General features: G+C 41.3%; 2 protein-coding genes across 3 annotated transcripts in view; one reads left to right on the top strand and one right to left on the bottom strand.

Moving 5' to 3' along the window:
• The first annotated feature begins 155 nt into the window (after positions 1 to 155).
• On the top strand, positions 156 to 4695 carry klf5b (Kruppel like factor 5b). The gene is made up of 4 exons (XM_069154268.1): positions 156 to 473; positions 1354 to 2266; positions 2405 to 2464; positions 2840 to 4695. The coding sequence occupies exons 1-4, from the start codon at positions 297 to 299 to the stop codon at positions 3016 to 3018; spliced, it is 1329 nt and encodes a 442-aa protein (XP_069010369.1). The 5' UTR covers positions 156 to 296; the 3' UTR covers positions 3019 to 4695.
• Positions 4696 to 6224: 1529 nt separating this feature from the next.
• klf12b (Kruppel like factor 12b) overlaps positions 6225 to 27993 on the bottom strand; it is a 41216-nt gene continuing 19447 nt past the window's right edge. For both annotated transcript variants that reach the window (XM_069154267.1, XM_069154266.1), the window contains exons 3-6: positions 22880 to 23417; positions 19153 to 19288; positions 12085 to 12242; positions 6225 to 10656 (exon numbers count right to left, since the gene is read on the bottom strand). In XM_069154267.1, the coding sequence (XP_069010368.1) occupies positions 10475 to 10656; positions 12085 to 12242; positions 19153 to 19288; positions 22880 to 23417 (1014 nt within the window). In that variant the 3' untranslated portion in view covers positions 6225 to 10474. The remainder of the gene's footprint in view (positions 10657 to 12084; positions 12243 to 19152; positions 19289 to 22879; positions 23418 to 27993) is intronic.

Genomic DNA, 27993 nt, shown 5'->3' with positions numbered 1-27993 from the left:
TCTTTGGTGCTATTTCTCCCCTCAGCCATTTTCACCTCATCCTACAACCACAGTATTCATAGGTGTATCCCGGCTCGCCTGCTTGTCCTGTTTATTTTGTGCATGTTCAGCCCCGCCCTGCAGACGCGCTGATATCACGCAGTTGCGTAATTTGACAAGCCAGCGCAAAATAGGGACTAGAATGAGCGTTTGACAGCTGCCGCTTTGCTCGTACAGATTGTATGGAAACAAAACAACACATATGCGGAATTTATTTGTCAAAGATTCCGGATAGTTAAGACAGTATCTCTGCTTTTATGGCCGCTGCCGTAAGGAATAATGTTTGGCTTGCTCCCGGGCAGGACGCGCAGTTTCTCCATAAAACCACCGCACCACTGACAGCCGACGGTCTGAGAGGTGAAGATCATGGACAAGTGCTCTGTAACACGAGGGATGCCATCCCGGGAACTTCCTCCTTTCATGATTATAATTTGGTAGGAGATTGCATTTTTCTTTTTGCTTCTGCCTCACAGCATCAGTGATGTCCTCGGGTTTTGACGTAGGAATATTGTATGTTGCGTGTTTAAATCAAAACATGCTGTTTGCATTTAAATATGTGAGCCTGATAATGAAAGTAAAGGCCTGGGATTACGGCTCCTGTCCCATTCTGAGCTCTGCACGTCTGTGTTGGTGCTGACATTCACAGTGGACCGTAGGGTGAATCGGAAAAGCAGGGCATGATTGGGATGTGAAGCGTTGCACCCGCTGCTGAAAAACTTGTGAGGAAGATGATGCATAGCGCTGCAGAGCAACTGGATGTTCTAATTTCAGCCATGTATTTCGAAACAGCTCAGGCTGGAGCGTTTCAGAAGGGCGTCTGCTGCTTGTCAAGGGGGAGGGGTGGGAGCGGGGTGGGGGGGGGTGTCTTTGATGTGGGGGGTGTACACACACACACACACACACACACACACACACACACACACACACACACACACACACACGTAGGCCCCAAATGCATCCCCAAATGTATTCACCCCAGATAGTTTTGTTGTTGTCAGCCTTGTGAAGCCCTAGCATCAGCTCAGTGTTGATTAGTTCTGGTCGGGGTTTTGCATTAAGTAGCTGGTCCTGGAATTTTATGTTTTTACAAAGTCAAAGTGAAAATGCAACTAAAGCACTGAGTGCATAATAAAATCAGGGCTGACTTTGAATCTAAATACTGCTTTTTCATTGGAAAGATTTGAAAGAAATAATGTCTCAGAATGAGGCTCTTTTATGGGCTGAATCAATTACTGAACCTTTGTGATTTTCCATCATTCCATTAAAATCCAAAAACAGAGTGACCTGATCATTTCCCTCTCTTTTGCTTCCCAGGTTAAATCCGAGATGGACAACTACTTGTGTCCGCACCCACAAGACGTAGTAAACTGCAAAATGCTGTGCAGGGACAGCACGCTGGCGCTAGAGCCTCCTTACGCCGAGGACTTCGCCTCCCCTTACAGCGTCAACATGAGCCTGCTCCTTCCTGACGTCACATACCTGCACCCGGGCCTCTGCAGGACTATGAGACAGATCAAAACGGAGCCTCCGCACTCCCTGATGCAGCCCACCTGCCAGGCCAACGGAGCGCCACCAGCTGTCCCAGAATACCCAGGTGTTTTTAGCGCAGCCGACACTGCCAGTGGTAACTTTTTCATCAAACAGGAAGTGCCAGATTTTCAGGACGTTTCCCTCTTCCAGCTTTTGAACTCTGACTTGGAGCAGTTTGTTCATGGATCGCAGGTGAACTCTGTGCCCGTAGCCCCATTAAGTCTTCCCATTGGGAACATTCAGGTAGGCCCAGTGCAGAATTCCTCTAAACCCACAAGCAGCTCTCAGAATGAATCCTTTCCATTTAATCGACACGTAGGCCATCAGCTGAGACCAACCTATCTGCCACCGTCTCCGCCAAACTCTGAACCCCCAAGTCCAGACCGGGGCAAAGAGCTCCTCCACAACCTCTCCCCGCCTCCTTCCTACGAAGCCAGCATCGCCTCCAAGTTAACTTTTCACACCCATAATTCCATTGATCTCGGACAAACTTCCAGCGTAGCTCCAATCCAAAACCAAGACCAAAATTCCACTGTCGGATTTGCGCAAAGCCCAGCGTTCAAGCCCGACGCCTGTCAGACGACACCGCGCGTCGGCCCGCTGTCCCCAGTGTTGGCCCAGTCGGCTCCATTTAAGTACAATCGGCGGAATAATCCTGATCTGGAGAGACGGAGGATTCACCACTGTAACGTCCCAGGTAAGGCCTCTGTTGGTCTGCACAACAATGATAAAGTTGAGTTTAGCAACATCGAAACGAAAACATCCTTTCTTTTTTTTTTTTCTTTTTTTTTTATATATAACATGCAGGTACTTAATGAGCTCTCTCTTTTTTTAGGGTGCAAGAAAGTGTACACAAAGTCCTCTCATTTGAAAGCCCACCTGCGGACCCACACAGGTAAAATTGCTTGCGTTGCACTTCTTATTTTGGGGTGAAAGTGTTGCCAGGCAGAAACATGTACTTGGCATGCAGATGCATTCTGTCTGCTGACAGACCTGGCCCACATCTCACTGCTGTCAAATCGCATAAACCCTGCAGCTCTCGTAAAGGGAGACAGGACACGCTGTGATTTATGGCTCACAGTTGAGGCGCAGTATCCGTTTTTTTCATCGTCAAAACTTCTTAATTACTCATTTGATCTGTAATATATTCTGTATTCTGTTAAATAATGAGATTTATAGAGGGAAATTCATTAAAAAAAAAAAAAAAAAAAGAAAGAAAAAAAAAATGTGTTGTGCGTCAGCTTCATTTTGAAATGTCTTTGTCCTGAAGGTGAGAAGCCGTACCAGTGCTCCTGGGAGGGATGTGAGTGGCGCTTCGCTCGCTCTGATGAGCTGACGCGCCATTTCAGGAAACACACCGGGGCAAAGCCTTTCCAGTGCGGAGTGTGTAACCGCTGTTTCTCCCGCTCCGACCACCTGGCCCTGCACATGAAGAGACACCAGAGCTAGAAACCCCCTCCCACAAACAAATCTCTTTATTTTTCAGTAAACATGGACAAAGTACTGCCACATACATATCAGCAAAGAAACATATTAAAAACTGTGGATTATTCCACTCAATCACAAGTGGAGATTTTTTTTTGGCAGTGCTGGCTCACCACTAGTTGTTTCTTTTATTCTGAAAAGATTAAATATTACTGTTGCCTTATTTGATTTCCACACAAATGCCTCAATACCGGGGCAAAAATGTTCAGCCACATGTAATAATGAAAGATCTTTTTAGGCCTTTATTTTCAGATATCAATTTTATATTTAAGTTCTGATTGTACAGATCATATCGACACTGTGTTGAAAGGCCATTTATTTCATATAGTGAAACAGCAAACGGATGTGCTGTAAGCGCAGATATAGTAAGTTTGTATACTATTAACTGGAAGGAAGTGAATGTTGTTTTAGCCAGCAGGTCAACGGATGGATTGAGTACGTGTTTAATATGAAAGGTAACAGCAGTTAGTTGAAGTTGCAGATTTCCTCGGAGGAACGATTTTTAGGATGAGCACTGTTTGCGACCCATGTGGTGAGTGACGTGCTCACAGCATGACTTTAACACTGCCAGATTTATGGGTTCCTTTAAAAATGAAATCTGGACCATTACAGTGAAATAAAAGGAGGACATCGGGAGTGAGGTATGAATGGACTATTCATTTGGACAGCAGCACTAAGAATGTCCTATGCTCCTATAGTTAAATATAGATATGGTAGTTACAGACAGTGTTAACTGTCCTTCAGGCAGGTGCTGGAGATCAATCCAAATGGTGCATTTTTATTTCAAGACTTCTAACACTGCATGATTTCATGCAGTTACTGAGCGGTTAGCTGGTTTTGTCCCCTGTTAACTTCAGTCCCGCAGCAATATCTCATTTTATAGAGAGGATGGAAAGTGCTCAAACATAATTTACAACAACTTTGAGAGCATGACATCACAGTTTCTTTTTCTCTTGATGTACAAGTTAAGACTTGATCATCTCGTCTTTGTTCTGGTTGTAAATTAAGACTCTTAAGATTTTATTTAATATTTTTTTTCTGTCTGAACATCTGTGAAAGTTGATGGTTTCTTTGATGACTCTCCACATGTGCCTTTAACTGCTTGTTTGGGTAAATGAAAAACAAAGCTGCCCCGTTGGGACAATGTTCCTTTATCAGGTATTCTGCTGTAATGATGTTGGCTCTTCCTCTTCATTTCCACAATATATCAATCTCAATAACATGACCAAATTTATTTCTAATTTGAATATGAATGAACAAAATTGATTTTGAAAGTTTCTGTAATTTAAGATGTATATATTTTGTATCTGCTGTTTAAGGATACAATCAATTGATTGTTTTAGGGGTGTACAAAGATTTTAAACCTTTTTTAAAAAATTAAATTATTTGTGTTTTTCATTGACAAAGTCCAAGACGGACAGAATCACAGAATATTGTTACAGTCTACAATGTTTCCACTTTATCCAGCCAAAGCAGCAGCTCAGTGGAATATGTGCCAGTGAGTTATTGCTGTTAAATTATTGATGTGTATACAATATTTGGTGTCAAAGCTTAACAAAAAACATGTAGCCTATATTGATGATGTGTCCAATGGAGCCATGTGACCCTCACAGTGCGAATAAAAGTTTTGTGTTGAACATATCTTTTTGATTGTATGATTTTTTTTACAAAAAATACTCACACACACAAAAGAATACTCACACACACGAAAGTGTATGTGAGTATTCTTAAATATATAACTTTTGTTTCCATGTAATTTTTTTCTTGAATAGATTTGCTTATATTGTAAAAGACAGTAATGTCCTGCATCAGTTCTATGCTTTGTAAAGGTTTCTTGAGCACAGTAGGAATCTCACTCCTTTGAGACATTTTATTATTTACATCTTGACACGATAATCTTTTGTTATAAGTGGTATTGATGTAGAGTTAATTACTGATCGCGAAACGATGCTTTTTTTATATGAAAATAGATTAAAAAGACAAAATACAGTAGATTAAAAAAAGATTTCAGATGTCAGGGCTCACTAAAAAAAAAAAAAAATTTCTAGATTTGTAGTCACATTTTTAAGCTACACACTTCAAATCTTGTGAATAGATTTATTCATAAGCAGGTTCTGATTGAAAATGCTCGTTTACAGGCATCACTCAGTCAATTCATTGAAACGGGGAATCAAGAGAACAGAACAGATATTTAAGAGGAATATCTGCAAAATTTCAAAGCGGCAGTTTTACATTCATATCTGATCCATGAAATGTATTCCTCCTCCACATCTCCCAGTGTTAGATCATCTTTTTGGTTCAAGTTCCTCAGCTTTCTTCTCTGGAATTCAGTATTTAGCCAGGAGCACACCCTTACTAAAGTAATTTCTCATTAACAATTCTGTGTCAAAACAAAACAGAATGTCTCCGTCTTGGTTTTCAGTCGTTGGAAAGTGTGCTCGACATGAGTCATAGCAAAGGTGCTGACGAGAGGTTCCAGGAGAAGCTTTCCACACCGCAGGAGAAGTCTGAGCTTGTCCTGAGTGCAGAGGAGCTTCTCTGTAGGGATCACACTTGCTTACTTTAAAAAAAAAAAAACTAAAAAAAAACCTTACTGTACGGAACAAGCTACACAGTCTAAACTCCAGTGAGTGATCAATCCTGCAGGTGATATACTGCACACTAAAATGCTTAGTGGGGTGGGGAATTGATTGTAATCATCTGAATCCTTTGCTGGCTGACAGAAACATTCATCCAGATCCAGTTATAATGGAGTACAGAACAGGATGTTCACGGTATTTTCTTCTAAGTGTAACATGTTCTCGGAACATGCTGAGTGCATACTAGGTCGTAAAATGCTACTCTCTGTTCGTACCGGATAACAACAACAAAGCAGTATGATACTGTGTTTCTTGTATGTCTGTGCAATGATATTCAGGTACCAATTATAGCATTTTAAATGAAGAAAATAGAAACATATTTCAAGATTTTGTTGTCTTCCTGTGGTGATCAGATGTACTTTGTGTACAAACTACTGTGTTGTACATGAGCCATGATTTAAAGTGACTTTCCTAATACCAAGATTGGGTTTCTGAATGCCTGTGAATGTGAGTACAGTACTCACATGTCTGAGCGACATCGAAACCACATACCATCCATCTCAGTCATAGATAGCAACTAGCTCCATCCCAGTCTGTTACATACAAAATGCAACTTTATTAACCTTCATGCCTCCATTCATATTAATATACATGTATATGTTTGAACTTATTTTAATTTCACAGCTCCATCCATATGAAAAATACAGAGAAAAAGGCAAAAACACTGACTGGATACTTAAACAACTCTTGGAGAAAAGAAAAGTGTAACAGAAAAAAAGGACACCTGTTCTTGAAGTTTTGAAAAATATCAGGATTAAAAATTTCTTTTACAGATGTGGAATTCCATGAGCAGAATCTCCCTTTTGAAGCGATGCTGAGCAATATCACATTTCTTTTTTCTTTTTTTTTTTTTACGGTAAGAATGAAAAGATCTGAATATATTTACACTACACTCACTTTACATAAATACAGGAACAACGATTACTGTACGTAATATCAGCAAACTTGAAACATAGGCATTGGCTTCACTACTTAAATTTTCAAAACCAGGAAATCAAAAGCAGATGTTACACAGAAAGTAAAATATATATTGAACCAATAGAAAGTGTAAGATCAGTATTCATTAACAAAGGCATCACTCAACTGAAGGAATCCCAGCCACAGAATTTGTTTTTCCTGTGAGTAGGATTACTTAATATCTTCCATGGAATCACTGTGTTGAATGATGTGCTGAAGCTGAAACATCCAGAGGCCTTTGTAACTCAGTTTTGTTCCCCTTGGAGGAGGTGACTTATTGCAAGCAAAGTAATAATGTGTGCTATAAACAGCCTGGTAAAGTGTTATGGGAGGATGCTGCATTTGACACAATGGTATAAGGCTCAGTGCGAAAAGAAAGTTCAACATTAGAGGTCTGACTTGCATAATGTTGTCTGTGCTTTGTTTGTTGTTTTTTTTTTCCCAAACTTCTTGGTTTCTCATTTGAAATTTATTAATTGAAGCACACGTGTTGAAATCGAAACTCTGCACAGAGCAGTTGGTATTACAAGTTTGTGATATGAGGCACTACATCATTATTATTGCATAACTTTGACCCTGGTTACCGTAACAAAATTATGCTTTAAAATGAGGAAAGAGATGCTGAAGGGAAATACAATACACCCTGTCCTGTGGAAACACCATCTTCAAGTCTAATTGAATTTTCCAAAAACTGGTGTATTAAGGCATGCAACATCATATACTGAATACAAGAGTACATGTGTTGTTGATATGTGCTTGATCGGTATAATTTCTTGTCCGGGTATAGCAAAATAGCAACACAGGGAATCGAGTACCTTAATACGGTCAATGTATATAAATAATTTGTTGATTATAGCAAACACTGGTTCAGCCTTGGGAATAAAAATGATTTGATCGTGAACTTGTTGAACCACAAACCAAAAAAAAAAAAGAAGCAAACATCACATATGATAATTTACATGATGAATACCATTAGCCCCATTTAACTGTATATCAAATTAGATAAATTACAGTCTCTGAAAAAGACTTTACATGTATAAATGTATTTCCTGCATCTACTCATCAAAAGCCCTATTTTTCCAATGTATATACAGGCTGTAGAACTTTGTAATAAGTTTTATCTTCACTATCACATATATTACAACATTTCAAAAGATCCTTTTTACAGAAGAGAAAGAGTTAAATGCAATGACGAAGTGCCCCTCAATCATAAAATGTTCTAATACATTATATGGATGATAAAATACGAGGATGATTATTCGTTTATAAATCGACATCTGAAATAAAATTATTTGAAAAATCCTCCTAACAAACAAACAAGGTGCTGATATGCTTTTTGCCAAAATGATAATACAAGTGGGCATAATGACATGTGCACAAACAAGATACATAAATAATGATAACAGAACATTACCATTCTCCGTTCCATAAAAAGGGATGTCACATACATTGAAGTGCATGTGTTGGAATTGCTTCCTGGACTTGGCTACTTTTACTGAAAGCGAGAATGTTGAATCCGAGTGCGTGCGTGCGTGTGTGTGTGTGTGTGTGTGTGTGTGTGTGTGTGTGTGTGTGTGTGTGTGTGTGTGTGTGTGTGTGTGTGTGTGTGTGTGTGTGTGTGTGTGTGTGTGTGTGTGCGCGTCTGTGTGTACATTAGTGTGTGAGGGTATGGATTTCAAGGTACCATAATCAAAAAGGTTACCGTTTCATTTTACTGGCTTCGGTCCAATAAATGCATTTGGCAGCACTATCGAATAACATCAGTTGGCCTGATACTCGGGGTTTATCTCTGAAGCTTTTACACAGCATAAAGAGCAGTGGAAATACTTGCAAAAATGTCTGGTATTACGACTATAAAAATATACTTTTAATTGAATTTCCTGATTAATGTTAAGTGATGTTCTCCAGGAGACATTTCTGCTTTTTACCGCATCTAAAATGTGCTGTCTCACTGTGAAAACATAATATATCTGTCTAAGTATGTGTGTGTGTGTGTGTGTGTGTGTATTTTTAATATCTGTGTGTGTGCAACTTCTGCGTTTTTCAGCATTTAACTAACCAAATCACAAGTAAATCTGATAATAATCTTGACATATATCTAGTCTGAGGTGAGAACATTTCAAGTGACTTTCTGTGTTTGAGACAAGTAAAATAAAATATGGAGTAAATCCCCAGCTGAGACATAACAGATTAGAGCTTGGAGCTACAAAAAGCAGTCGGGAACAGAGGGAGCTGTGGTGCAGAGTGAGAAACTCAGATATTGACATCAGCAAACAGAACAAAGAGGAGGTGGAGGTTCCTTCTTGTCACTTTGTTCAGAATATATTGCTCTTCAGTATTGTATATCAGGTACCACACTATCCCTGTAACACTAATGTCAGCTTATGGTCATGTGCTGCTGCGCTGTGTCCTAAAACCACAGCACAATTTCCTTTTTTTCTGTTAAACACAGCTGAGAAAACACAGATTTGAATGGTGTAAAACAGATAGCTCGGGATAGAGTGAAAGCATGAGTCTGTAAGGTGCCTCTATTTTTTTTTTCTTCACATACTGGAAAATCTCCTCTGATTGTTTCAAAGTTCACTGTACATGAGGGGTTTGTATTTTTCTGAGTCAAACAGAAGCAATAAGCAGGCATAAAAAAAAGAAAAGAAAAGAAAGCAAGATTCAATAAACAAAACATTGTTATACTGAAAGTATATTTCTCCTTCAAGATTGCACTTTACTGATTGCTAATCACAGCTCAAAATCCACCAAAGATTTCTTTTTTTAAGAAAATGCTTTCAAGAGGCTCAACATAAGGAGTAGTACTGATAAAATTTGCGGGTTTTCCGGCCGTGTAAGTGAGATCCTAAGTGGTGTGTTTCTTTGCTGGTGTGATGATGTGAATGTCCAGTTTTCCATTATTTAAAATAAAGCGTTGTGTAACTGAAAGAGTGAAATGTGCTGATGAGGTTGATCCATTCAGGTTGTGGCTTTTTAAGTTCAAGTTGCTTCCTGTTTGCTGGCTGCAGGAAAGGTGAAAGTCCAGCCTTCTTTTTTAGCTTGGGATGCCTCCGGGAGGAAAAGGAAACCTTCTGTGATTAAACGGTGCCCTCTGCTGGTCACAAATTCGACTCACGGAGGCACAGTGAAACAAATACTGCCTGTAACTCAAACTACGTGCCGGTCCAGGCCTAACTTCTTCCTGCGCACACAGGAAATCCACTCCTTACAATGGGGTCTTTCACATTATGAATGCTGGAAAAGCAGCCATTTGAACAGTAATGAAAAGAAAGATACCAAAAAAAAAAAATAAAAAGACAGTTGCAATGGCATTATATATATATTTTTTTGTCCAAATAAAGAGTGCGAGTTCATCTTAAAAATCAAAGTGAAACATTTATGAACAGTGCTGTAAAAGACAGTTCCCTATTATACTCCAAACAATGACAATAAAAGATCCTGCCGTCTTTTCCTTCCAACCCAAAGAGGATCCAGAAGTGACCCTGTTTTGTGCTCTGCAGGCCCTGTGCACCTTCGTCCATCCTTTTTCTCAATCTCCGTCTTCTCTCCTTATGAAGGATGAGAGTGTGTGCGTTTATATGTGCATGTGGTGAGTGTGTGTGTGTGTGTGTGTGTGTGTGTGTGTGTGTGTGTGTGTGTGTGTGTGTGTGTGTGTGTGTGTGTGTGTGTGTGCGCGTCCAGGCCAGCTGAAAAACATTCACAGGGAGATCCCGCTCCCCCGGCTGCCTGTCTGTGAGTGTGTGTCAGTGTGTGTGTGTGTTTGTGTGTGCGTGTGTTTTTTTTCCATTGACCTCTCTCTTTATCGCTCTCCGTCTGATTCACACCAGCATGTGTCTCCGTCGGTGCAGGGCCAAGTGGTCAGATCTGGAGAAGCTGCGGTCACAGTCTGCACACTTGAAGGGCTTCACGCCTGTGTGTTTTCTGTAATGCCTCGTCAGCTCATCAGAGCGGGCGAACTTCCAGGTGCAACCGTCCCAGGTGCATTTATATGGCTTTTCCCCTGCAGAGGAAGAAAACACACTCGGTCATTATTCTTCATTATCATATGTTGCAACATGTGGTAAACATGTGCCATACATGTGATCATATATATCCCGGGTGGAAAACATGGGAAACCCGTGTTTTGTTTCTGTGAGGGAAGTTATTGTCCACTTTGAAAATACAAGCAAGTTTTAAGAATATGCTAATATGTTTAAATATTTTTATAAACTAGATGTATGGTTGACATGAAACAAAAAATGCATTCATATCCGCAGCATGGTCTGCAAAATGATCAGCTGTGTTGTAAGGTGACATGAAAGTGCATGTAAAGTGCATGATTTGTTGCAAATTCGCTGAACCACTTGGTGTGGTCTTTTAAGGCAATATGCTGCAGCACAACAGCAGTACCCTGCATAAAATGTCTGTTTCACTTTTAATGATGCCAGAGGAAAAAAACAAGTGTGTGCTGACTGGCACCCTGGCTATTTCAATTTACTGTAATACTAAGGCATTTCTTGTATGATAGGCTACTAAAATGTTGTGCCAGTGAGTTAACAGCTCACCACTTTTAGTTAGAGCAGACGACGAGCCATCAGAAAGGCCTCTGGGCAGCCGTAAATACAGTCTCTCTCCATAACAATTAGAGAAAGATGATTCCAGTAATCTTTTTAGCACTTCTCATGAAATAAACTCATGCTACAGACAATTCAGTCTTAATGAGGTGGCATCAAAATGTTTCTTTGTGTGTATCTGAGTTTGAGCTGGTGACAAAAAAGGACAGAAGTGATTACATGCCACAGTATCTGCTAAATGAGTGAGAGGGAGCGTGAGAGCAATCTTGTGAGACTTTAGTGGATATTACTGATGATCAGATTATGACCACCCAGGGACAGTTGTAAATGGACTCTAATGAGAACTTTCTCACAATTTGGAGCTGTTTTGATTGAGATGCAGCTGATGTTAAATGATTGATCTTTCTCTTACACTCCTGATTTATGAAAATCATTCAATTTATTGACATTTTTATTACAGCTGAAATCAGTGTGTAAAATCATCTACATACTGTATGTCTGAATACAAATTAATCAATTCATAGGTATTGATCATAAGGGTGCTGAAAGATGCATGGTACGGTGAGGTTGTTTTTTTTCCTTTGCAATGAGTTATATGCTCTTTATTGTCTTTTTCTGATATTTGATTTGTTATTAAAATGTCTCTGGTCTTAGTCTTGTTTTAGCAGTCTTCAAAATCACTCTAAAGTGGTTTTCAATGTGGCCTAAGCACAATATTAGCTGGCTCACACATTTGCAAGCCCATGACACTGGGTCACACAAATAGAGAGACTTTCTGAGAATGTAAATGTCATCCTTTTTAGACCGGATCAGGCATCAAATTGTAGCAAAATACAATTAAAGCATGATAGCATGCAAACTGAGACTTGACTGACCTGTATGCGTCCTCCGGTGTGCTTTTAAATGTGAGCTTTTGGTGTACACCTTATTGCAGCCCTCAAAGTCACATCTGTGGATTCTTCTCTTTTTGGAATCGGGTGACTCTGACCTCCGGGGGCGCCGTATGCTGTCAATACTGAACGGGGACATGGAACTGCAGGAGAGAGGACGACAAGAATCCACATGAAAGCATTATTAGACTGTGGTGATTTTTTCCCCCAACACCACTCTGTTATAAACCGATACGGAATAATACCTTAAGACAAAGGGTGTAGTGTTATTTGTTAGCACTTGTGTTGCAAGCGCACACATGGGCATGCACTGTTAAGTTTCGGCACGTTTCTGAGATTGTGTAACCAGAGTGTTAGCAAGTTTACATACAAAAGACAAAATTGTAGCCTTGATATCTTAATCACTTTCATTGAATAAACTCAACAAGAGAATAATGTGAAGAAATGAAGGGTTTCTGAGTTTGTAATAATGCCAGTGGCAGTAACTTTAACAGGGCAAACGGTAGATGACTAAAGAGAGCTGTTAACATTTTATTTCCTCACTTGTAGTAAAAATGTTGGAGCATCCTTCTGGTTCTCTCCGGCAGCACTACACCTATGCCTAGCACGCCCATTTTTGAATTTGTAATGGTTAATTTCAAAATTACAGTATGCAGCTGATTTGGAAAACAAAGACCGCTGAAGCATCTGGTATAATTTTGGACGTATTTGTTTAACACACTGTATAATGTACCATAGCACAATCTGGGCACTAAAGCGATTCCATTGTTTCATTTATTTTGTTGCACAATATGAATTTATGCAAAAATAAAGGTAATTAAATAAAAACGACTTCAAAACTACTTGACACATACTGTAATAACACCAGTTGTTAGAGTTATTGTGTTATGAGTGGCTGTTTTAGCTTTTGATGAAAGACAAATGAGTTGTTTTGGTCACATTGGTGTATTTAGGATGGAGATTAACCGTGCAGTGTTGAGAAAATGTGAACACTATAATGAGAAGTGTGTGTAACCAAATTCGATTTTTTTTTTTTTTTTTTTTAAAGAAAACACCATTGTATTTGACCTCAAACTGCATAAGTATCATATAAGAATGTATTGTTGCCAAAAACCATTAAGTCTGTTGATGTCTTGTTTACTTTTAGAACTAACTGCAAAATATCAGTGACCTTTAAAGTAGATGGTAGAGTGTACAGACTGGTACCTTTCAAAGGTAGCAGAACAGTAGCCTTACCAGCAGGTGGCAGTACAACTCTGCTGTAAAATGCCTCTGAGGAAGTAGATGAGGTAAGAAGGCTGGTATTGTTATTGCTCCAATACTTTCATTAATCAAAAGTGGGGGGGATAAAGGAGTTTTATTTTGTCAATGCTGCCCAGAGAGGTTAATGACTGCTCGGTTATTGTGGTCATCAATACATTTTGGCATGACATTTCCTCTCCAATAAGAAGTCAATATCACTGTTGATTATATAATTTGTCACTGCTCGAAGCGAAGCCCTGAGACTCAGGGTGGGTGGGTGTGTGTGTGTGTGTATGTGTGTATGTGTGTGTGTGTGTGTGTGTGTGTGTGTGTGTGTGTGTGTGTGTGTGTGTGTGTGTGTGCGCGTGTGGTTTTACATGCATGTCTGCCAGTGTTTGCGTGTGTAGTTGCATTGTAGTCATACATGAGTTTTCAGACTATAATGTACACAAACACACAAACAAAAAAAGAAGTCCAAGAATGCCGAAGAAGAGTTGACAGGTTGTGGTACATGGTCAGAAATTCATGTCTCACCCCCGTGAGTGTTGACTGTGCAACACTGAGCACCTTTTTACGCAGGAATAAACACATGACTGCTGCACACACCCAGCAAATTGGCAAGAAAAGGGAGATACGGTAGAGACAGAAAACAAGAAGATCTCTGTTTACTGAAGGGGAGGAGTAATATCTGAGGGATATATTTAACGGGGCTCTCACAGTGATGGTGAAGTCTCTGCTGTGGATACTGAGAAACAGGTAAAGCGGGTGCAGAAGAAGAGGGGAAAGAGGAAGGAGGCGGAGCAGCCACGATCATGTTAGAGGGATTTGCAAGAGTAGCCAGGGCTGCCAGACAGGCCCCTCAGTGAACTGTCTCCACCACACACAAAACCACTTCCTCCCTCTCTGCCTTTTTACCAAAGCACAATTTGTCAGACTCAGATTTAGTATACGCTTACAATCAAGACACACACGCACACACACACACACACACACTGTAGCTACACACAGGCTACATAAATACACTGAAACACAGAAAAACACACAAACATACAGATCACCTGTTACTCTTGGCTTACTGCCAATCTGAAGCTGTACAGGAAATGAGCGCATGGGTCAGATATGAAGTGAACTTCAACTCCCCTCTCATTTCTCTCTCTGTAGCTCTCTCTCTGTCTCTGAGCTCAGAAAATACCGCACTGCAACATGATGTCAAAATTGAAATTTTAAACAAAGAGGTGTATTCAGAAAGTGATTGATGTAATTACTGGGCCATCTACTAATCTAAAAGAGAAATGTAGATGAGCATCTAGCGTCTGATGTACTGTAGGTCTGTGTGTGTGTGTGTGTGTGTGTGTGTGTGTGTGTGTGTGTGTGTGTGTGTGTGTGTGTGTGTGTGCGTGCGTGCGTGCGTGCGTGCGTATGTGTGTGTGTGTGTGTGTGTGTGCTTAGGAAAGTGAAGAGGAGAGCCAGTGGAAAGACTCTGAGCTCAGACATCGAGCAGATGAGGCGGATGTTTACATTCTGACTTCATCCATGAAGTGACTTCATGATTATGATATAATTTAGGAAGGTCTGAGTACAACAGCTTCTAAAACAAAGAACAAGCAGCATCATAAATTAATTTCTTTAATTCTGTCTAGCTGCTTTTCCACCGCTGGTGATAAGTTTGTCGTCATTACGGCTCCGTTTCAAGAGCTCAGTGACAGATTTCTGGTTTAATCAATTAGCGGTATTTATAGGCATTGTGGGTATTCGTAAAAATGCTGCGGCCCTCATGGAAGAGCAGTCGTTACACACCAGCGCTCACCACTGAAACAAAGGAAAACAGTGGTAAACTTGTGAGTCCACCCAGAGGAAATCAGGTCGTAGCACAAAAGTAAGAGTCATTGAAATATAACCATAAAAGTAAAAGAATACAACAGGATGAATGATGAAATATGGCAAATAAAATCAAGTAACTGAACGCCTGAACGACTGCAAGCTTTAATGAAGGTAAGTAGGGTTGGAATGATTGATTATTCAGCACCAAAATAACCAAAACAAATTCCTTACAGGTGACAATTTACTTGGCAGTGAATCTAATCCTGATTCTGAAGTTTTATCCAACTAATCCACTTGTGACTGCCAAAAAGCTATTACTGACTATTTAGATAATCAAGTAATTGTTAGTTGTTTATCAAGAAAAAAATGCTTCATATTTGCTGGTGTTCACATTCACCAAAGTGAGAATTTTCAGTCTTTTATATCACTTTCAACAGGGAATTATTGGGTTCAAACACATGAATATGTCAGTTTAGGCTCTAGAAAACTGAGATGGACATTTTTCATTACACACTAATGTATGAATACAAATAATCATTAGTTATACTTCTAAATGCAAGCATCAGTTTTAACATTTACCATGTTGCTGATGTCATGTGAAACATCTTTACACATCTTCATCATTTTCATGTTTTTTTAACTGCAGTTTAAAGATGTTCTTGCTCCTCTTTGGCTCTGCTTAGCTCCAGAAAGATGCAACGTGCAATATAAGTTGCCATTTAGTGTATATATATGTATATATATATATATATATATATGCACTCACAGCTGTTTACACGACAACACATTAAGGAGCTCTTTGAATATTTATGACAAATGTTGAGTTAAGGAGTTTTCCTCCTATCAAAGTGGAATATCTTCATGGTGTTATAACACAATACAAAAAGATCTCTTTAGGTTTTTCATGCCATATCTTGGCTTTACTGTAGTTTCTGTATGACAATGGATTTGTTCTATATTGTCATATAGAGCCCAGAGGTAAGCTCAGTCATTCTGCCTTGAACCCTGAGTCACCACAGCAGTATGGCTGTACTGACATGAATGTGTCTGTTAGTGTATCCCAAAGCAGCTCAGAGAAATAGGAAGTACAGCTGAGAACAATTTCAAACAGAGTTGACCTGCTTTAGTTCCTTTGTTTCCCCTTTTTTCCCTGCTCGTAAGCAAAGACAGAAAGACAGAGAGCAGGGGGGGAGGGTGTGTATGTTGGGGGGGGAAGGGGCATTTTAATGTGTGTCACCTGCAACAGGGATTTCCCACCAAACAAACACAATACATATTTTTCTAACTTCTCAACCGGCAGCGGGGTCGTAACATCGGCCTCGTCGCAGCAACAGCGCTGCCTGCTTCTTAAACAGACCAGCGGTAATGGTGGAATTATCAAGAAAACAGGAAAAGGGGATGTGTGAGCTTCTGTGTGCACTGGAAGACTGCCCACTGGGCATTCCTGTACCTGTCCGAGGATACTACCCCTCACCTCTCCCACCCTCCCCCTCCCCCTCCACCTGCTCTGCTCCGTGGCCCCCGGGTCCTTGGGGACCAGCCAGACTTCAGCAGAGACAACCCTTCCAACATAAGCCCCCGCCCCCAGCACGCACACGCACACGCACACGCACACGCACACACACACACACACACACACACACACACACACTCCTCTCTCTCTCTCAGTCTTCCTCTCTTTCACCCGTACTCACCCACAATAGCCTATCCACCGGTCCCCAGGGAAACGCATGAATATGGAGGAGGCTGCCCAAGAAGCACATGATACACACACGCACACGCACACACACACACACACACACACACACACACACACACACACACACACACACACACACACACACACACTCAATCTAACTCTCTCCTTTCACTCATTTATTTATATATGGATACCTGGATTGGAAGCTGCAGGCAGTCCCATCCTCCGCCCTTCTCCTCTCTGAGGCTCTCTAGATGACTGCTTGTGGAAATGTGGTGCCAAATTATATAAAGCCGCTCCTCCTCACAGAGTACACATTTAAATGAAAAGAAAAGAAATATAGCAACACAGTGGACCGGCATGTTTATGAGTCGGCTTCTGTTGCACTGCAGATGTCCATAGAGTGCATGTGTTGTGTCAATACAGGATGCACATTCTCCCTCTCTGTGGCCAAATCGGCGTGTAACTCAAGAAGACTACAGACTGCTTTGTTTTTCACAGACAAACATGCAAGTCTGTGTGCCTGTTGACAATGGCTGACCTCCTTCTGGAACCAGCTGTTCTGTCCACTGTGCAGAAACACGTGCATGCATACAGTACCAAACAACACATACACCGGAGGATGAATACTTAAGAGACGTGCACGAATACTTTTTTTCCCCACGTGCACAATCACATACACGGAGTGCACAGTTTCCACACAGCACAGTCTGCACTTTGCACACAGAGAAGTGAGTGTGTGGGCAGGCCCTGGCAGGGCATTGCTAAGCCTGGCTGGTGATTTATCGCCATAGTGAAAGCTTGGGCAGTGAAAGGTTGGGTCCTGCCAACCTCTGTTCTCCTCTGACCACCCGGTGCCCACGTGTGGCACTCAGGGGCACGCCTGTCCCTTTCAATAACCTGCACCGAAACCCGAATCCTCCAGTGAGTGTGTGTCTTTGTGTGTGTGTGTTTCTGAAACATGGCAACCTCTACTTGTACGGCTGAAGAAGCAGAGCAATATTTTTCTTTTACCATACTGTGTTGTACAGTGCCACTACAACAACTCATTTAGTTTAATTGCTGTAGACGTTCACACAGCCAACAGTGCACAAACAAACAACACAATGTCTTGTACACAATGTCAACCCTGGAGATTTAGCACCAAAACACAAGTGTGTTGAGGTTGGGCCACTGTCAGTGTCGGCCTTGTTAATGTCGCTACATCATTAGCAGGATTCTCACAGAGTCCTGGAATACTTTTCTCACAGTTAGTTTAAATACAAGTCATATGGGTATTAACTTGAGTCTGGCCTGGCTGGTAGTTATGACTGCCCTGGGTTTATGGGCAACAGAGAAGGAAGGTAGGGCCGAGCCAAATGCTTCTCTGCATCTGATTTCCTGCTTCTCATCAAAACACTATAAGCTGTCATCCACTGGAGAGGAAGCCTTTTCATTTCAACACAGATGGACTGGCACCACAGGGGTTGATGTCTGCAGGTCGAACAGGGCATAAAGTATGTCTGAGCAATATGCATACAGGCATATAGATGCACACCCACGCTCATACATGCGAATGTGGAAGAGATGTTACAAAAACGCACAGAAATGCACAATGCTGAGCCTTACAGTAGGTTTTATAATGATGCTCAGGTCCAGGGGAATCAGGAGAATCGTTTTAGACCTCTGTACTCTGTAGCTCTTCTTTACGTTTAAAATGTTAGGAGTGGAAATCTTGCTGGTATGATAGATAATGATTTGTAGTGAAAGGAAATTGTTCCTGAAAGCCACCCTGACTAGAACTAAGTCCACTAAAGCAGATTAGATCTTCAAAATAAAAGCCCCTAATTGAGATCTCCACATATCCTGAGGTGTTGGAATATTTTTGTAAATAAACTCCTTCCATTGTTTTTATGAACACGGATATTATATTCTCCTTTCATGTTTATGTTTTTTTTTTTTTCATTTTTGGTTGCCGAGTAACTGCGAGGTGCTACTCATTTTGATAAACCACAACACTTTGATGTAATTATTTACTATTAGATTGAGTAATGATGTGAAGCAAAGTTTGTTTGCAAAAATTCACTTTCTCCAATTCTGATTATATGATATCAGTGGAACAAATTGAAACTCAGCCAGTCAAGAGTAAGGAACGTAAAGATCAAAGCCACAATTTCTGAACATGTTCTTGTTGTAAGGATGAACCAAATTAAAACTCTAGACAGAAATAGGTTTACTTTTAAGCTTTCAGAGAGAAGAAAAAGTCAGTGTGTAGATTTCCTGCACACACACGTAAAAATAGTGATACTCACTCTTGTACGGCGCGGGCTATAGACAGCGCAGTGGAGCCGGTCTCATTAACACTGTCCAAGGTCACGTTTGGCAGGTCGTCGTCATCGCTGTCACTTTTGATCTGCCGTGGTGACAGGCCGTTGGGGTCTGTGTATGCTGTGAGGATGGGACATAGACACAGGAGTCAGACACATGACACATGAGCTGGCCCTGTAAACTTATAAGGCCTATCACATTGTGTGTGTGGAAAGCGTTTCTAACCGTAATGAAGAGAACACCTTCACATGTTATAATTATCCTACAAAGTCCTTTTTTTTTTTTTTAAACATTTAACATGTATTTGTTTTTGTATATAGTTGTGTGTGTGTGTGTGTGTGTGTGTGTGTGTGTGTGTGTGTGTGTGTGTGTGTGTGTGTGTGTGTGTGTGTGTGTGTGTGTGTGTGTAAAGATGGCCTCAGGATTTGTGTTTTCACCCAGGAGCTGTCAATCAAACAGAATTGTCAACTTGAGGACAGAAGAGTCAGCCATGACACTGTACCCAGCAGTTGCACAGTCACAGAAGAGCATGCAAAAGGACACCCATGCACGTGCACACGCACACACGCGCACACGCACGCACGCACGCACACATACACACATGCACGCACGCACACACACACACACACACACACACACACACACACACACACACACACACACACACACACACACATTGTCTTTATCAGTCTCCACCCATAGTGATAAGAAGCTGGGTGGAGCACTGTTTGTCTGTTGTTGTTGTTGTTGTTGTTGTTGTTGTTGTTGTTGTTGTTGTCTCTGAGCATTATGTGAGAACATTTGTGCATTTGTTATTGTGTACTGTGTGTACTGTGTACTGAATATCTCCAACGCAAAAGTAAATGTTCATGCATAAGTGCAACTGTGCCGAGCATCTGGTCCCCTACATTTGCAACTGATAGAGCATCATATTCATACTTAGGACAAACCCTCACATTAAATGCACATCTCAATAATTGCAAGCAAGATCTGTCTCTTTTTTGATTCTTTCCTGTCACACAGTAACCAAGAAAAAACATGAATATTGAATATTTGATGGGCACGGATGCTACCATGACCCTCTGAGCCAGTGACCTCACTCGTTTCTGTCTCTTTAGCTCCACAACAGAGTTATACTATTCCACAAATTGAGACAACTTGCCCCTTGGACAACTCAGAGGGTAGATTGTCAGAGCCTGCAGCCATTCTGTCCTTGCTGTCTCCATGGACACAGGCTGCCAACATCTTGGATAACTCAAGGAATGAATGTCTAAGATAAATAAAGACCTATTTGTCAAAGAAAAGGTGCTGAAAATCTACAGCATGAGTTTAACCATTAATTATGTTTTATAGTATTTCAGAAAGAAAAAAAAAAAGATACTAAAGAATATGGAACATGGAAACACCATGGCTAAGATTTTATAATGGTGATTCTTTTTTCTGAAGATGAAATTATCGCAAACACGGAATATATTGAGACGTACGATATTTCCACTGAGGTTCTGCAACATCCCCATCTACTGTAAGCCGGGTGCTTTTATAAGCTATCAGGACTTCACCTCCTCTGCCCTCTCAGCTGAGACTGTGGCCATAATGGCCCATAATAATGGTCTACAGTTAGGATCAGACATGGTGTTATTACTGAGGAGGGGAGGGGGGGGTGCACAGAAATAATGCTGGAACTCGGTTGGAGCTCTCGCTTTTAAAGGTTTTCACTGTTGTTGTAGACCAAGACATGCAGAGTGGTCACCAGCTCGCCTACCCTATGGAAAACCTGTAATTAGTTCGAAATGCATCATGTGTTAGAAAAGGGGCATTTTGAACGAGGGACACAAAGGAGGAGTGGTGGAGAGGTGGGCAGAGCACCGGATTTCTTTCTTTTCTCTCCTGTTGTTTCCACTCAAGCCCTGTTTCCATGGCAACCTCCTGCCAGAGACAGCGAGACAGCAGTGAAAGAAAAGGGTACCCACCCTCTCTTAAAGAGGATGGCCGCCAACCTGTTTGTGTGCATATGAGTGTGTGTGTGTGTGTGTGTGTGTGTGTGTGTGTGTGTGTGTGTGTGTGTGTGTGTGTGTGTGTGTGTGTGTGTGTGTGTGTGTGTGTGTGTGTGTGTGTGTGTGTGTGTTATGAGCGCCTGCAAGTGTTTTGCATCTATGTTGAGAACTTCAATAATCACATTAAACTTCTCAGGGGAGGAAGAGGATTTAGTTTGGGATTTGCCTGTTGTCGACAACTTATTCATTTAACCACCAACCAATAGCGACACCTGCAAGAGAAAACTACAGATATGACGAAAGGAAAAAAAACATATCCAAAGAGATATTAAATATGTTGTAGCCCTTCATTATTTTTGATCTAATTTGAACTGTGTGAATTTCCATGTCAAGGTCACATTAAGTGCAATAAATAATCAAATTTACTGGTTGCTCTCTCAATAAAAGTCACTGCATCCACCACACCCAACACTCAGCATTAATCCACCCTATTTCCTTTGTGTTTGGTGCCTTCAGTGCTGTGCAGAGCTAATGTTGGACTGCGTACATGCACGTGTTTGTTTAAGTGCCACCCATCTTCCATATCCATCCACACCCTCTTATGCAAGTCTTGTTTTTCCTGTCCTTCCTTCTTTCCTCTCCTCTCCATGGGTGTTTAAAACGCCCATCTCCGAGGACCACCCCACCCAACCGGCCAAGAGTCTGCCTGAGCACATGTACAGTATGCTCTAATTACACATCTCTGTTGTTTGCTTGTAAAAAAAAAAAAAAAATGTACAGTGGCGAATGCACCAGTGCGAGTGTGAGGCTAAATGTGTGTATCCATTCTGCAAGGAGTGACAAGACGCTGCCTCTTTTACGACCAACAGTTGCCCTGTGTGCAGCTCAGACTTGGACAGAAACACCTACTGTCGACTCTCTTCCAGTGGTTGGCAGTAAAACCACACCCAGAGAGAAAACCAATAACACAGTCGAGGCGAGGCCAGAGAGGTCTAATGCTGAAACCGCCCCAGATGTTTGCTCCTCGATAGAGAGAAAAACTACCTGCACTACAGGCTATTAAAAAAAAAAAAAATGGGAGAGGCGTTCAGTCTGTAAACCTTATCCTCACTTTGAAGGGGGGCGACATTTTTTGCCTAAGGGGACATTTCTGAAAGCATGTTCCCCGACCGTCAGCCTTCACAGCACTGCGTCTGCAAATTGTTTGACAAGAGACAGTACGGGCAGACAATAAACCACTCCACACTGCTTGTCATTGAGATATCTCATATAACATCACACAGGTAATGCAGCTAGTTCTTCACTCCTTAACGCCTGCATGCGTCGTCACTTGTTTTTTTTAACCCAGAAACAATTAATTAAATTTTTTGGGAGGCTTTTATAACCTCATTAGCAAGAGTACAGTTGAAGTGCATTGTGATGGCTGACAAGTGATAACTAAAATATCTTCTTTGATTGGGGAGATTGTTTTATGTGAGATAATTCATTTCCAATTGATATTTCTCAAAAGGTGGAGCAACTGCCAATGGGAGGCACATCTCATCTGCTTTATTTTGCGAGTGCGTCATCATTTCCTTTAACCTGATCACTGCTTTTTGCTGGAGCGCCTTTGGAATGATGTTTCTTACTGAGAATAATGAAAGAAGTTTGACAGAAATCCCACAGGAACAAAGTCAGCCGTATGAATATGAAGTAAATTCCGAGAGCGGTTTCTCACCTTTGCCATGGCTTTTGGCCTCATCCAGAAGAGGTAGCATGATGGCGTTGTTGAGGCTGGAGGGGGATCGAACGGCAGTGGTGTACATGAGGGGCAGTGACTGTACCACAACTGGGATGCGGTGAACATGGCTGGCCAGCTTCCCTGCTCCCTGCAGGCTCAGAGGGCTGGATGGGGGCGGCGGCACAGAGTGCAGGATGTGCAAATACGGCTGACCTCTCACCCCGCTTCCGGGGGCAACCAGAGGGCCCGGTGTGAGCAGCGATGAGGCTGAGGTGATAACCGACGGAGAGGACGAGGAGGAGGATGACGATGATAAAGAAGACGGGGAGAAGGCAGATCTGAGGGGGGATAATGATGAGGTCGTGGTGATGGACGACGAGGAGGGGCGGGGTTTGTTGATTGACAGGTCGACGGGCTCGGTCTGTGTGTGGAAGTGCAGGTCGTGAGCTAGCAGGTCTTCTGGGGGCTCGGGTTTAACTCTGCTGAGGAAGAAGGGGACGCCGTCCATCGCAGAATAAGGGCGCACTCTGGGCGACTGTGGGAGGAGAAGAAACACTGAAGTTAGATTTTTGTCATTTTGTTGCCATAGAAATGCATTAACCTGAGACACACAGGGGGAAAACAAATAAGTAGAGCCATGAGCCTGAAATTCCTTTATTCATGACAATAAAATATAAACTCTCACTAACCACTCAGGCAAAAAAAAAAAGTGACATATTTAGCAATTGCAGTCTAGGATGATTGTTTTTGTGGAAATATTCAGCCTCAGAAACAATAAAAATGCATGAAAAGAGAAATGTCAGAAAGATATATGCGGTGGTAATTGTACAGAAAGGAGCAGCTAATTTCCTCATGTTCATTCAGGCATTTAACTCCCACTGCGAAGTCCCCTCAGTTAACGTGATGTCATACGCAGATGAAACGCAGGAATAAAGATAGTGTCTCTCACACTCGCCTCCTGTCACTCCTTGTTTCTTTCCTCTTGGCGTGGGTTGCACACGCTCTCTCTTTTCCTGCTGTTTTCCATGACTCCCACACGAAAGCGGCTCCCTTGGCTCCCCCTCGTATCTCTCCTAAATCTCCTTTGTGACGGTGGAAAAACATCATATGGGCTCAATTTCCTGACCGTCTCTCGGTCTCTCAGCGATGGGCCTCCTAAGGCCAACGCTGGTGGCTCAGTGTATCCCTCAACACATCTTTCACTTAACACCAAGCAGACTGTAACACAACCGCTCCATCTGTCTGCGTACGTTTTAGGAACCTGTTTACTTGGAAAACGATAATAGAGAACATGCACAGTAGAAAAACGACCCTCACCCTGCTACTATTTCTTACGGACTGCCAAACTTTGACCCGTCTTTGATCTCACAATCGTTGTTATAATGTCAGATTAACTAAGCTTCATGGGATGTAGCCGATTTCAACATCAGTGTGGGAGGGGTGCTACAGTGTGTGGTGAGCGGTGTTGATCCTCACAGTGGAGCCTTTCAGAGGCTGAGTCACAGTTAGGGCCATCAGGGAGTAAGAGTATCCAGGATTTTTACTAATCAAACAGGGAAAGCTCATTAAACTTAAAGGAAAACATTGCAGTCCAACAGCAGGCTGAAGCAGAAATGAAAAAAATGCTCTGGACTGTGGATTTCCAGCCTCACTTTTGTTTTTAAGACTTGCATTTTTTTCCCCTTATGTAATGCGGAGAGAGAGTCGATCTGTGGTGAATTACACATTTTTCTGACTGGTGTGTGAGTGTGTGCTCTTTTATGTAGTAGCCTACTATTTTTACTCCAGACTTGTGTGCTCGTTTTCAGCCTACAGGAAATGTTTTGACCCCGTGAGTAAAAAAATATATTTTTTTTAGTGTATAACTCCTCCTCAGTTGGAAAACAAACTCTGCCCCTTGAAATATGCCCTCCGATGACCTCTGGACTTCCGTGAGGTTCAGCTCGGGGTCCCTGGTGTCAGGTCAAGATTCACAGTGCAATATGGTCTGGTTCATGAGTACCACCCACGTGCATTTTCAGTGGCGGTCTTCAAGTGTGTAACCGTTCTTTGGGGGGGGGAAAACATTTTAAGGGGTTTTATTAAAGTTTTTTGTATGCGGTGAACAATATAAATAGACCAAAAAAAAAATGCTGAGTCCTGGTCCTTGTGGAGAAAATAGATGAGATGATCATCCTTCAAGGGAATTCAGTTTTCATTTAGCAGCACAGTTCAGTCGGAGACATTTCCCTGAAGGGATTGGCCATTTATAGCCAACAGTTATAAAGTTATATTGAGGGAAAAAGACTGCCTTTTTGACATTGTTCTCAAAGAATCAGAGCAACAATAAGGATTCTGCTGGGAAGACTAATCCCCTTTAATAAAGACACATGTCTACAATTATTACATCGACTAAAATCAATAATAGAACAAGCTTCAGTAGGAGGTGTTTGGAGGTAATGGGAATGGTAAATGGCATAAAGGTGTCAGGAGGGTGAAAGCAGGAGGTGTCAGGTGATGAAGGTCACCTTCTACACCTGAACAATTGGATTTTAGTGGTCAGCTGGTTGCCAAGCAGCTAATGAATGAGTGTCTAATGTCAAAGCATGAATGAAATGGCGGATGTCGGTCCATCTTTTGATTGTGTTATTTGGAGTTATTTGTCCACTCGTACAGTAAACGCAGTAGTATGAGAGGAAGCCCGTTCGCACAGCAGCCTCAGTGATCTGTGTGTCTACACATGATGTGATCAGGCGTAGGTGACCCGTGTTTCGGGAATACTCAGAGTCCAACACATAATCACTGTTCTTACCATCAAAAAACAGAAATAAATAGACTTGAAGTGTAAAAACCTGTGTCAGGTCACATTTAGGCAAATAAAGTTAGACACCGTCTGTACAAACAAGTGGAATAATTAAAATCGAATCATATCAAACGCACGGGAGACAGACGACCAAAAAAATGTGGATAAAATGTTTTTTAAAGCAGCAGTGCAGTCTCAGGGTGATTGTTGAGTTAAATCTTCAGTGGATGTTCATGTAAACATGATCATGTGACGCTGACTTTGACTTCACCATAAAGGAATCCTTGATATGGTCACAACACACAGAGTCAGTAATGCATAGCTTTACATTTTACTTTGAATTTTAGTTTTTAGTTCATCTGTTGAACCTCTTTGTTGGAAGACTCGAGGTTTGACAAGTTGTATATCTGCTATCTGGTGGCTGTACCAAACATCAACCTATGGAGAACCATTTCATAAGAAATATCACATACAGCAGTTGTCAATACGTATATTTGTGATGTTGAGTGTCCTCTCCGCTCCTCTTGCATCAACTCCCAACCTCGCCTTTCTTGACAGAGCCTCAGGCTACCATCCAGCTGCTTTCACACATGATCTGTATAGGAAGAGTGTGTCACAGTCAGCCTGGAACTATACTGCCTGAAGGCTTTGAAGCCAATAGATCCTCTGAAGCTCATCTCAATGTTGTGGAAATATTGTCTTTCTCAGTAAGAACGTGTAGCTGACTGGTAATGTTGTGGAGTGTTAGTAGCTCTTCTTTCAAGTTAAAGTCAAGAAAATATACCATGTGTCAACCACAAGTGTAGTCTGATTGATGTTCAGTAATATTCTGTGATTAACAAAACAGATATGCTGTTGCAGCCCTAAACTCTAATGGGCTGAGCCATGTTTGAAGCTGTAGTGACAAGTACATGACTTTCACAGAGTTTTATATTACAGCCCGAGGACGAGATTTGTTTATTGAAGATATATTTGTATCAACACAATAAATAAGAATTAAATAAAAGTACAGAGAAATCATAAATTTGTCGAGGGGACTTAGAAAGTGTCCTCATGACATTGTTTGTCTACTAGCAATCATAAGTTTAGTTTTCAAACTTTTTCCTAAAATTACAAATTCAACATTTAACCTGATTTTTGTTTACCTTAAGTATTTATGTTTAAATATAGTTAATAGTAGAAGTAACTTCAGTTGCTAAGAAGCAAGTTTTACTGAAAAAGAACCGAAATGACTACAAAAAGTAATTATGAGACAAAGAGTAAGTTAATTACAAGACGTGCTCTTTAATACCGATTTACAGTATCCTTTGTTGAAATTTTCAAATTGGTTTCAGTAATTTTTTCAAACAAATTTGCTTTCTATGGTTGAACCCACAGAGTTCTCACTTTTTATTTGACATGTTAATAACCATTTGAAAATGGGGGAAACAATTTTTGTATCTGTTATGATCTGTACAAATTTAAAAAGCACCTTACTGTACCTACCGCCAGTCTGTTCTCATTCTCAGGGGGTCAAACACTGGCCGTTTTGTCAAAGCTGTTGGCATCAGAGAGATACGAACAAGGTGCGCTTTGGCATCGGCACCGTGACCACCCGGGTGGAAGAAGGAGGTCATGTGATGGAGTACAAAGAGTGACAAAGTCAGCAAAGGGTGGAAGTCTGGGGTGGCCGGAAGGAACAAACGCAGGTGTTTCACCCGGGAGACCGGTGTTCGGGTCCATGAGAATGCAAAAGTCAACGTGGACTTCTTTGAAGTAACATATAAGTTACTTAGGTAACATCAAACGTAAAATTACTCATTTTGAAGATATTTTCCGAACCCTTACCAAGTGTTTTCTGTCCCTAAACCTTTGGCATCTTGTGCATGTAAATGAGATGCCAGCAGATTGTGACAAAACAACAGTATTGGATGCCCTGAGATGAGAACAGGTCGGTACTGCAGATCTCCCCAACCAACTGCAGGCTTTGCTGCCATATGTGTGAACTAGGTTAGGGTTGTTTTGCTGGCATGAAATTCAAATAACAAGCAAACTCTGGCAATTAATCATGAAGCAAAAGGTCTGAGAAGTGATGTACGGAAACACTTTGGATTTAACACCATGGATGGAACAATGAAGAATGGTTGTAAGGCTGTTTTTATGTAAGTTTTGTTCAGGTCACACTGTGTTCAAGTGAGTTCAAACACATTACATGAGAGTGAAACTTGATTTTATGAAAAAGTGACAGCCGTGGAAAGCCAATCAAGACTTTTGAACCAAAGCACCTCAGCGAATAAAATGGTTGGCTAATTGTTTTGGCTTATACATTTTCATTTCAATCAAAAAAGAA

This window comes from Embiotoca jacksoni, unplaced genomic scaffold, assembly GCF_022577435.1.
Source record: "Embiotoca jacksoni isolate LCO1_2020_lvr unplaced genomic scaffold, fEmbJac1.0.p SCAF_2, whole genome shotgun sequence".
Lineage (NCBI taxonomy): Eukaryota > Metazoa > Chordata > Actinopteri > Embiotocidae > Embiotoca > Embiotoca jacksoni.
This window is presented reverse-complemented; position numbering and strand designations above follow the sequence as displayed.